General features: G+C 42.2%; 1 protein-coding gene across 4 annotated transcripts in view; it reads right to left on the bottom strand.

Moving 5' to 3' along the window:
* Positions 1-12,128, bottom strand: part of golga2 (golgin A2) — a 119,511-nt gene that overhangs the window by 42,685 nt on the left and 64,698 nt on the right. For all 4 annotated transcript variants that reach the window (XM_067249818.1, XM_067249819.1, XM_067249817.1 and 1 more), the window contains 2 exons: positions 9,686-9,799; positions 1,577-1,801 (listed from right to left, as the gene is read on the bottom strand). In XM_067249818.1, the coding sequence (XP_067105919.1) occupies positions 1,577-1,801; positions 9,686-9,799 (339 nt within the window). The remainder of the gene's footprint in view (positions 1-1,576; positions 1,802-9,685; positions 9,800-12,128) is intronic.

A 12,128-nucleotide genomic window follows, 5' to 3' on the forward strand; every position in this document is an offset into this window, starting at 1 on the left:
TTAACGATTCTGCTAACGGTTCTCTGTGCCGTTGCGCATGCGCAAACTTTTATAGTTGATTCAGACTGTAGCAACCATGGCAACTAGGCAGAAGCGTTCTAAAGTTTGGTTGTACTTCACACGACAAAGCCACTTGTAACGCGTGTAAAAAAAGTATACTTCGTCGAAGGGAGGAAATACAACAAATATGAAGATGCATTGGAACACAACATGGAATGAAGTTACTGAAATGTCATGTGTTCGATGCATGCAGCAGCGCAGCTAACATTCGCGCTTCATCTCTAACTATCCACGGTAGAGCTAAACTCCTCAAAAGTTATCACAACCACTTGTCACTGTGTGAAGCAATTTGCCTTTATTGTGTATAGTCAATCAAGTTATCTTCTGTCCCGTCGTTTGAAGCATACATTTTAGCTCCGGCATTCGTCCCCCATTATTGATCACTTCACGTTAATTATCGGAGGGTGTGTGTTAACAGCAAACGTTTGCATTGTCGTGTTAACCCATTATTAAACTGAGCATATCGATTTTTAATCCATTATTAAACTTTGCATTTTAATTGTTTAACAGAATGGCCGATGTTTGACACTGTCATATATGATTTGACCTTGGCTGAAAATTGAAGATTCTATAGCTAAGCTAGTGTAACTAATAGAAGTGTAGAAGAAGAGCAACGGAAACATTTTAATGTGCATGTATACATACTGTATATGGTGTGCAGCATTATAGAAAATTATATAAAAGAAAATTAATGTAAATAAACCCGTTTGTGCTCTTTTTTCCAAGCATTAAACGCTGCATGGTCCTGCTCTCTCCCGGACTCTATACAGGGACATGCACAGGTAAGGGCTATTGTTGCCCGGGCAACAGGCCGTTTGCCCTGATTGGCTGATCTGCCCCTCAGGAGAAAGAGCCTAAATACTTTTTTAGTTATTTTTTTGTGGCTGCATCAATACGATAAGCCCATCATTAGTAAAGTTAAATCAAATTGCGATATCATCCAGTTCTGTGTAAATTTATTTTGCCACTATAACATCAGCGTTGCCCTCTGCCCCCAGTCACATGACATTGTCTTCTCACGCTGGTGCACTGCGAGTGAAGCTCGAGAGGGAAAACCCTTCCACTTTAACGTGAATTTTTGAAGTAATGGATATAATGACAAATGCCCTGTGAATAGTAAAAAAAAAATACTTATGTTAGAGCAATAGCCCCTCCAAATGTCTGTGCACGTCCCTGCCATGTTATCTCTTGTTGATCTACACACGCACTGTCATGAGACACTCACACAAACAAAATCACGGTTTAGTAACGCAGTAACGCAGCCTGCTTGCGGGAACGTTTCGCGTTACTTCCCATCACTGGAGGTGACATCTGTTGGCTAAATAATTCCCCTGCATTGATCAACTAGTTTGTTTTATCTTAGGACCCATATTTCACAAGTGATGGCACAATGCCCTTATCAACATTAACAAACCTTTATAACAGAATACTATGAGGTAGTATATGGTTAAACATGAATTAATCTAAGACTAAATAATACACATCATATTATTCGATTACAGTACATCTTTCTCACCAGGGTCTGTTCCAGCCGCTTCTGGTTAATCTCCAGCTGGACACGTCCCTTGGCCTCATTGTGCTGCAGCCGGTCCATTAGCTGGCTGTGCTGCAAGTAGTGTTTGTGCAGCTCCTCCCTCTCAGAGGCCAGGTTCTGGTAGCCTGCAGAGTACTGTTGAAGATAGGCCAACAGCTGATCCCTCTGTTCCTGCAGTGCCTGCGACTCCTTGGACTTGTGATCCAACTTGGGGAAGGGAGAAGAGGTTTAACACCAGAAACGCAGAGCCATCGTGTTGTTAGTCTGATTATTTAATTAGGACTCATGCAGGTAAATGTATTGGCTAAAGGATGTCAAACACATTGCGGGTTAGACTGCAGTTGGTCTACAAATGTGCAGCCGGACGTTATGAAAATGTTATAGTCGGCTGACTGAACACGTTGTTGTCCCCACTCAAAAGTATAAACACACAGGAGTCAGAGCCCTGTAGTCTGTCCGTCCCTCTAATTATTATAAATAATAAGCCGGTTACACTTTTTGAATCCAATGATCATAACAGGCCCATGCCGCCATCTCCTTTTATCAGGCCTACCTTATATTCATAAATGGTTTAGCCTACCATTTGCAAAATAGTTGCAAACTATCAAAGTCATATAATATGATTTGTTTCACTCGTGTGAATGTGCTAAATGCATTTATTAGTGATGTTTATCTGTTTTACAAAACATATTGGCAGATTGGAAATGGCAGAATGCACAATTACACCAAAACATGAGCAAAATAGCCTTAAATTAGCTTTCTTCGGTGTGATTTAGAATGTTTAAATACTGGGTGATAAAACGCATGCATAGGAAATGTCAAGAGAGCAGGGTCCTGGAATATGATCAAGTGCGAAGAAAGAAAATCTTCATTGGGGTCGAAGTACCCTTCTAAAGGTCTTTGCACACTGAGTGTGAAAAAAATTTATGCGTTTTTTAGTAATCGTCATGGGAAAAAAATTGGTGGCTGATTTGTAGAAAAAACTCAAAATGCTGGCAATGGATGCGAAAAACGCAGAAAATCGAACCTGAGCCGAACTTTTTTTTGACAGACGAAAGTTTAAGACAGTGTGTAAGCGTCATTGACATAACGTGAGGTGGTTTTTATTTTTTAACGTGTGAACATTTGGGACACAAAAGTGTGCAAAGACCTTAACACCCTTCTACTGTTAAGTCAGCCCACCCTCCCCAGAAAGCCTTGTACAGACACATTCTAGATGGCAGACATTATATGGGTTCTTGAGCCTTTTCTGTTCCTCATGATAAATAAGGCATATGTACAACGTTTAAGAATTTGGGGACTTATAGACTGGAAATTGCATCACTTTGAAAATTGACAAAGTGGGGCATGGCCTGTAGCGCCACATATTGTACCACATTTTGGTGTGGTAGTTAATAGTGGAGTGTAGATTCAATGTCTCAAATTTCACAACGTTTCACATTTGTGTTCTAGGGGCTGCCCTGTAGAAGAAAATCCATGCTGCAGACTTTATGGGTTCTTGAGACGTTTTTGTTCCCCATTAGCAATAAGCAGTGTTGGGTGTAATGCGTGACATTGTAGTCAGACTACTTTTGTTAGGTAACGAGTAACAACGCGTTACTTATTTGATTGAATTAATCCGTTATCCCGTGGCCTAAAGGAAGCTGACCTTTTGGCCAAGAAGATTGTGAAGATTGTGTCCTGTGTTCTGTTTGTATTTCATTAAAGACATCTTTACTATCCTCATTTAGAGAAGGAGCTGTGACATCAAGGAACTGTGGGACACTTGGTGTGGAGTTAAACTGTTACTGAGTAGTGCTGGCCAATCAGAGAGACGGCGATATTGATCGATTGAACATCTAGAATACCCTTTGTTCTAAGTTCTAAGGGAGTAATCCGAATAATCCTGGTTCGATTCCCGGCCATGAAAAATTAAGTTGTGTCCTTGGGCAAGGCACTTCACCCCACTTGCCTCGGGGAGAATGTCCCTGTACTTACTGTAAGTCGCTCTGGATAAGAGTGTCTGCTAAAATATCACTAGAAGGAAAACTTGAGGTGAGGCCTGCCTGAAAAAAACCCTGAAAATGTCATTTGGTGCTAGAATATGATCATATTCATATTTACATGAATCTTCATATGTAATCATACATGAAATTGGGCATTCTAATAATATAAATATATGTATGGTTATTTAAGGCGAATTATCTTTTATCAAGAAACTTTCACGCAACAATGTTTTACACAAATGTTCTCCGTCCGCCATTCATCAGACAACTTCATTTTCAACCACTTTTCTTACATTATAGAGGAAAACAAATATGTATATTTCATATGCTCTATGTGGGCAATGTAGAACAGCACATATTAGAAATTCTATCTTTTGTTTAGAAGTTATGACCATTCTTGTGATTAGTGGAAAACCGGAATCTCCCAGACCCCCCCAAAAAAAGCTAGCTTACTCCTCTCCATAACTAAAACGGTTTTAATTTCTTACACATTCGACCATTGGCCAAACAAGTTAGAGATATTTATCTATAAGTAGGGATGCACCGAATCCAGGATTCGGTTTCGGATTCGGACGAATATTGGGCATTTTTACGGGGTTCGGTTTCGCTCAAACCTTAGAATTTTTTCCCACCGAACCCTGCGCTTGCACTACGCTGGTCAACGCCGCCGTTGATTATGGGAAAGTGTTTACGTAGGTGGACCGTTCAATGCAGTAGGCTGAGAGAAAGTGAAAATGGAACTCTTGAGCAGAAAAAGTGTTGTTTGTCAGTACTTTCAGTCAAAAGAAGGCGATTCAATTTCAAGTCGAGCTACATGTCAATTTGCAATGACAATTTGTCTCGTGGTGGCAATGACCCTAAACAATACACAACATCTCCGCTGTTAAAACATTTGTGTATGAAACATCCGAAAGAAATTCAAGAAATCTAAAAGGCTAATATTTGGGATATTGATTTGATCTTGTGATAGGCATATGGTAATTGTCAAAATAGTTTTTCCTACCTGTCTTCCTGGCATAATGTTGCCTATGTTCTTAATTTTATTTTGATATTTAAAAAATATATTAATAAATACACTGCTGTGGACGTTGTTTACTTCTTTAATGTATTTACTGTGTTAATGGACCGAGGATGGGGGTAGGATTCGGTATTCGGCCGAACCCCCAAAATCTGGATTCGGTGCATCACTATCTTAAGTGTACATAGTGTAGCTAGCTTATATTTATTTAGCAAGCTTCACAGAAATCACGGCTATCCAGTACTACTACACTCAGTAGCAGCCCGTCATAAACGCAAAAGCCGGGTCATGTAATTTTTTCCTTAAATAACTTGTTACTCCTACAAAACAAATGCATTGTGACTAAAAAGTTTGGACTTTTAATTGACAGCATTGACAAATGTTAAGAAACTTGTCTTTACTTGAAATATTGCCTCCGTTTTCAATTTGAAGCAGTAAATCTAACACAGTAGGAAATCTCCCATTAGAATCAGAATTTGTTTTATTCGCCATGAAAGTTCACACAAACAAGGAATTTACTGTGGCAGGAAGGTACATACATTAAACATTACCGGATTTTAAATAAAGTAGTGTACACGGTATAACTAATACTAAAGGGCTAAACAATATGTAAAATATGTAGAACTAGAGAGGGTACAATTTCTGGGGAAATTGTAGGGTGTGCTTGCTTGCGTCGGTTGCACAGGGGTCCGTTTTTGGATGACATTTTTACAACTGATATTTCTGTATATTTTATATAAAAATGCATACTTGTTATTTATAAAGATTACATAGATTTAAAAGAATTTTTTTGCTGCTCATTTACAACTGAAAACACGAGTGAAGTGTAGAATGAAATAGATGTCTTCTCATTTCCCCTTCAAGAGGCAGCCTCATCGTTGAATCAAAACGAATAAATTTGGCAGACCGGTGTAAAAATTGACCTAATCTCTATGACTTAAACGTCCTTTTAAGTTTTTTCCTTCTCGTGATATTTTAAGGCATTTAGCCTACTCATATTGCATTCATTCATGAATAAAGAACCCCCTTTGAAGATTATTCTACGACGTTACCGGCAGTAGAAGATGGAATCGCGATTCAAACAGTACCATCTGCTAACTGAAAATATGCCCCCAAAAACGTAAATAAGCTTGACATTTATTTAGTGGAAAATCGCTTTCATAAAAAGCTCACTGGTAGCGATCATTGTCAGTAACAACGCCAAGTGCGATATAGCCCTGTGTGGAGAAGCTGCCCCGGTAAATTGCACAGTACAGTAGACTACTGCTGTGTTCGTCTTGGTAGCGATTGCGTTGGTTGAATTTGATTTAACGTTCCGTTGTACGGTTTAGCCTGAAATTAATTATTTTCATGAACAGATTGACAAAGTTTAGGCTGTGGCAATGAAGTTAAGGTTAGTAGTTAGATAGACTTTTGATTTAAGTAAGGGGAGTGCCGAACATGTTCTGTCGCCGTTTGACTTCCTACAGCTGTGTAGATGTTTTTGTAGTGTCTCGCGTAGGCTACAGCCTTGCAGTGAGCAACACTGGTTTGAAACCACAGGTAATGATAATTTCACCCACAAATCGTTTACTTGTAATGTAATGTCATAATAAATCCTACAACGAAAATGTATTTGTGAGGAATGTTTATTTTAACGATTGAAAACAGATGCTTCATAGACCACTGTAGTATGTGCTGCCCGGGCAACACAGGCTAATGTCATGATGCTAATACTTCAGTGACATAGTAGACTACTGTTTCCGAAAGTAGATGTACTTCCTTAATAAAATCAGCTTATATTGTACATTTCACGTCACAATTGTGTGTCATATCACAAAGTAAAATTAGTAAATAGTTATCACCCTGGCCTCTTTGCTTGTGGCGTTTCTGCAGCTGCCTTGCAGTAAAGCAGTTAGCTTAGCTATCTCCCAGAAGTTAACGAGCTGCTAAACTAATGTTCTGCTAGAGGTAGTCACGCGAGTTTTCGTGACGTTAGTGACGTAAGTAGCGTCATTGACTGTGGCTAGCAAGTTAGCCACCGTTAGCTTCACTTTTCGCCACAAAAACTTAATTTCCACTTAAACCATGCAACGGAACGTAAATCCCAATAGAAGCAACTCAATCGCTACCAAGACGAAACTTTTGACACCTAGGTTGTCTATGTAGGCCAAAAATTGACTGAGTTTTAGGGGGGCAAAAAGAAATAAAAATAATAATATATATGTGAGAGAACAAAGGTTGTGCCCTTGCCGAAGGCAAAGCACACCCAATATAATAACACAATAATAAGTATAAAATTGCTATAAATATAAAAATAGGGCAACAATATGGCATGGTGGCTTGTGCAGATAAAGTGTTAAAGTCAGTTTGAGTCCTTGGCTTTGTTGAAGACGCCAGCAGTGGATGGAAAGAAACTGTTCTTGTGGCATGAGGTTTTGGTCCTGATGGACCGCAGCCTTTTGCCGGAGGGGAGTGGCTGGAACGGAGTGTGTCCAGGGTGGGAGGAGTCGGCCACAATCTTCCTCGCTCGCCTCAGGGTCCTCGAGGTGTGCAGGTTCTTGAGGGTAGGCAGATTGCAGCCGATCACCTTCTCAGCAGTGCGGATGATACGCTGCAGTCTGCTCTTGTCCTTGGCAGTGGCAGCAGCGTACCAAATGGTGATTGAGGAGGTGAGGATGGAATCAACGATGGCTGTGAAGAAGTGCACCATCACTGTCTTTGGCAGGTTGAATTTCTTCAGCTGCCGTAGGAAGTACATCCTCTGTTGTGCTTTCTTGGTAAAGGAGCTGATGTTCAGTTCCCACTTGAGGTCCTGGGAGAAGATAGTGCCCAGGAAGCGGAAGGACAGAAGGAAGGGTGATGGGGGTGAGTGGAGCTGTGAAGTCCACAACCATCTCCACTGTCTTAAGAGCGTTGAGTTCAAACTTCAGGAGTTTGACGGACTGATGACTGGAGTTGCAGCTGTCTTAACATACCTTAACGCACTGCTTGTCAATGATTCACTTCCAGGTGGAGTCAGGCACATACAGCTTGGAGAACTTGTCCTGAAGCAGAGCGGGGCTGATGGTGTTGAAGGCAGAGCTGAAATCCACAAACAGGATCCTGGCATAAGATGGGGAGTCCAGGTGCTGGAGAGTGAAGTGGAGGGCCATGTTAACTGCCTCATTTACAGAATTGTTGGCTCTGTAGGCAAACTGCCGGGGGTTCAGGAGAGGGTCTGTGATAGCTTTGAGGTGTGCCAGCACCAGGCGCTCAAAAGACTTCATTACCATAGAGGTCAGGGTGACGGGTCTGTAGTCATCAAGTCCTGTTGGCCTTGGCTTTTTGGGCACAGGGATGATGGTGGAGAACTTGAGACAGACTGGCACATGGCATGTCTCCAGGGAAGTGTTGAAGATGTTGGTGAACACCAGAGACAGCTGGTGAGAGTGGCTGTAGAGTCCTGCCCAGCTGCTTTGCGGGGATTCTGCCTCTTGAACAGTGTGTTAACTTCTCTTTCCTGAAGGGAGAGTCATCTCTATGGTGATGGGGGTGGGGGGGGGGGGGGTGGAGGCATCTAGGGTGGGTAGGTGTTGTTCAGGACAGTCCAATTGTCTTTCAAATCGACAGTGGAACTCGTTTAGGTTGTTGGCCAGGCGAGAGTCGTTAATGGTGTGGGGGGCTCTGGGCTTGTAGTTGGTGATCTGCCTGAGCCCTCTCCAAAGAGAAGCATAGTCGTTAACCGAGAACTGGTGTTTTAGCCTCTCTGAGTACAGTCGTTTAGCCTCTCACCGCCTTGCTAAACCTGTTCTTCGACTCCTTGAATCTGCCTCTATCCCCACTCCTAAACACTTCCTCCTTGTCCAACCTCTCCAGCCTTCTGAGTTTTGCTGTGAACCAGGGTTTGTCGTTGTTGTAACTCAACCTGGTGAGTGTTGGTATACTGCAGTCCTCACAGAAGCTGATGTATGACCTTACAGCCTCTGTGAACTCATCTAGACTATTGGTAACAGTTGTAAACATATCCCAGTCAGTACAGTCCAAGCAGATCTTCCATAGCCTCACTGTTTTGAGGTCCTCACAGCAGGTTTACAGAGCTTTAGTTTCTGCCTATATGCAGGAATCAGGTGGACCAGGCGTGGTCAGTGTCCCCCAGTGCTGCTTGGGGGACGGCATGGTAGGCTCTACTGACTGTAGTGTGGCAGTGATCAAAAGTGTTCCCTTCTCTGGTTGGGCATTTAATTAATACATTGTCTGTATTTGGGTGAGATTTCCTTTGTTAAAGTCGCCTAGTACAATAACAAAGGAATCCGGATATGCTCGCTCCACACTCGGTATCTGGTCGGCGAGCACACGTTGGTGCCTCCTTGACGCTGGCCTGCGGACTCGGAGGCATGTAAGTATAAAGGTTTGCAATTTATAAGAAATTATTCCAGATCAGGAGAACAGTGCTGCAGAATCACTGTCAGATCTTCACACCAGCCACTGTTGCTGTAAAAACAAATGCCACCCCCTTTCGATTTGCTGGAAAGCACTGAGTCACGATCCACTCTCAAGTTTAAACCCTGCTAGTTGTAACGCAGAGTCCGGGATCAGTTCACTCAGCCATGTCTTCGTGAAGCACAAAATGGAAGATGAATTAAAGTTTTTCCACACAAGCAGTTGAAGTTTTTCCAATTTGTTGTTCAGCGAACGCACGTTGTAAAGAAATATCCACAGTAACGCTGTACAAACCCCACACTGGCGAAGTTGCACCAGCCCGTTTACCTCTCCTACGACGCTTCGCTCCGAGGACAAAGCCGAGCTTTGACTATAATGTCCGCTAATTCTGCTATAGGAAGCAGAAAAGCGGGAATTAAATCCGTAGTTGTTTCCATGATGTTGAGGAGTTCGTCCCTGGTCAGAGAACTCAGGGAATCTTGGAAGAACACTGAGTTACTAGACAAAACGGCGCGCATCAAGGCTGCCATTCGCAGCACCATCTTGGATCAAATAGGTATCCTATCTGGCTTCGCTTAGGCAAAAGATGGATGACGATGCTGACCATACATTTATTATTCATGCCCAGTAACCCCTTAACCAATTAGATGTGTGCATGAGTGAGAAAGTGTGTGTGCACCCACCCACCTGCTCCTTGAAGTTATGCAGGTCCACTTGCAGCTGTCCCATTTTTCTCGCCAGCTCCTTTTTTACATGCTGCTCCGATTGGATGGCACTAGTCAGCTCCATGTTCTCATTGGTCTAAGAATTGGATCACAGAAAATAATAATATAATAAGTATGTCAGGAAATACATAAAGTGGTGGGGGGTAGAGATAGAAACCCAACACGCTGACAGCAACCACACCCTATAACTGGTGTGATTGGTGATTGTTGTTCAGGTGGTACTTGAAACAGTTAGCAAAGAAAATACTTTCCCAGGACTAGGTGTAAAAAGAGATGTACAAAAGTTTATTCCAAGTTCCACAGGTTTGGGTAATCTTCCTTTACAAAAAGTATTCCCTAAGTAGCGCTGCTACAATTATGGAAGAAGAGCTGTGTTACTCCACCGCTGGCAAAGTGCCACATAAAAATTCTCACTCCAAAGCGTGTGAAAGAGCAGTCAGCCTGTCTTAAAGGGACAGTTTTTATGGCAGCTTTAGTTTGTGTGTGTGCTTGTGTGTTTAGTTTAACACTTACAAATAATGCAAACCTGAAGTGTGTGTTTATGTATATGTATCATATAACTTTAAATTCAAATAAAGCATTGTTATGTCTGCATAGGTATCGTATAACTTGAATTTACAAATTACTTAAACCTGAACTTGAAACGACGGAGGACAGGGCACTTATTTAGTTTCTCTTCCGTGGAACAGATTTAATGTTCCAATTTTGGAGGGCTGGCACTGTCTTGGTGTCTAGGGCTACATCAAATACCCCTTTTTGTCTACTAAACTGATGCACTAGTTCATACTTGACTGGTGAAGACCTCACCCTTACTGTTATTTTAACTGTTAGATGCTTCTCTGCATTATCCAATTCCTGCTCACTTCTCTCTGTCCCCCCTTCACACCTCCCCTTTCCTTTGATGGACCGCAAGAAAGTTCCTGGTCCCTTCCTGTCCATCCACCTGGCTGTCCTGTGATGCTGCACCAATCACGATTTGGGTTCGCCCCACCAAATCTCACTCCAAGGTTTTTTTTTTTTAAAGATCCTGTAAAGTAAATTCCATGTTTTGCTTCTAAGTACATTATATACGTGTGAAATGAGTTCCTGAAAGCATGTGCAAAGCGCTAAAACTTTGTTGCACTGAAATGTGGCGTTAGACCGAAGAACAGTTTTTCTTCCGTTTTCAGATACAGGTTTTAATGGGCGGGAGCCAAAAAACTACCTATCTAAGTCATTTAGACCTATCTACGTCAGATCACTGAATGGCTCCTCATGCTGTACTGTTATTGTAGCTTATATCAGCTAGCTAGCTAGCTTCAGGATGTCTCCCACCACCCGCAACTGCATCTTCCCTGATGCAAGAACTCCAGCTGCGCTGCAACGCCATTTAAGTTCCCTATTGATAATGAAAGGAAAAATAGGTGGATAGATTGTGAAGAGCCACGCTCATGGAAAGCTTCGGATAAACTCCAACAGTCGCCTCTGCACTGACCATTTCACGGCGGACAGCTTTAACATGGACCAGAGAGACGGGGTTCACCAACACAGGGCTTCTCTTGCAACGCGGAGCCGTACCGAGCGGAACAATGAACGCATCGCTCCGTTCATCCTCCGGTCGCACCTGGACCATCCACTGCCGCCAGCAGTTCATCACTCAGTTCTGTGTGCTTGTTATAATTATACTAGATGAATTTCCAGAGGTATCTCTTCTATGAGTTAGTGCAAACCGCTAACTTGATATTAGGCTACTCGGTGTAGAATGACGGTATTTTGGTGAAATGGTAGCTAATGTGCTAGAAGTAGTTGGAGAGCTCACTGTCTGCTGTCTCTGGTGTCAATTTTTACTCCTGTGTTACAGCTCAGGGGAACATTTCATTTATATGCATCTGTATGTTTCACTCATTGAACAAATAAATTCTAATTCTATACTGTTTTGTTTGGCTTGACGTAGCGTCCATTATCTGGGTCGTAAGTAGCTTACTTACGAGAGGCGGACCCTTCCAGCGAGGGGGCCGAGCTTCAGCTCCTTCAGGCGACACGCCCCCCCAGTCTCGAACAGAGAAGACTGCTGATTTTCGTACGATTTCAAAGCCTAATTTAACATACTTGTTTTTTTTTCATTCGAATTTGTATGGGTACACATTATTCTGTGGTGTGGTGAACTTGAAACTCGTTTTTAATTCCACTTTACAGGATCTTTAAAGTTGGCAGCCCTGTGCTAACGGTAATACATCTAATATGATGGGGCATTTACGCCGGATATACAGAAAATACAGAGAGAACACTGAAATGGTAATGTTTTTTTTCTTACCCCTAATGTGCTAAACAAGCCGAACCGAAACAGAGACCCATAAAACCGAACAGAACCGTGGGCTTGTTGATATGTTGCACCCCTAATCAACACCCATTGGCACTTTTCTTGA

This window comes from Osmerus mordax, chromosome 14 (assembly GCF_038355195.1).
Source record: "Osmerus mordax isolate fOsmMor3 chromosome 14, fOsmMor3.pri, whole genome shotgun sequence".
Taxonomy (NCBI): Eukaryota; Metazoa; Chordata; class Actinopteri; order Osmeriformes; family Osmeridae; genus Osmerus; species Osmerus mordax.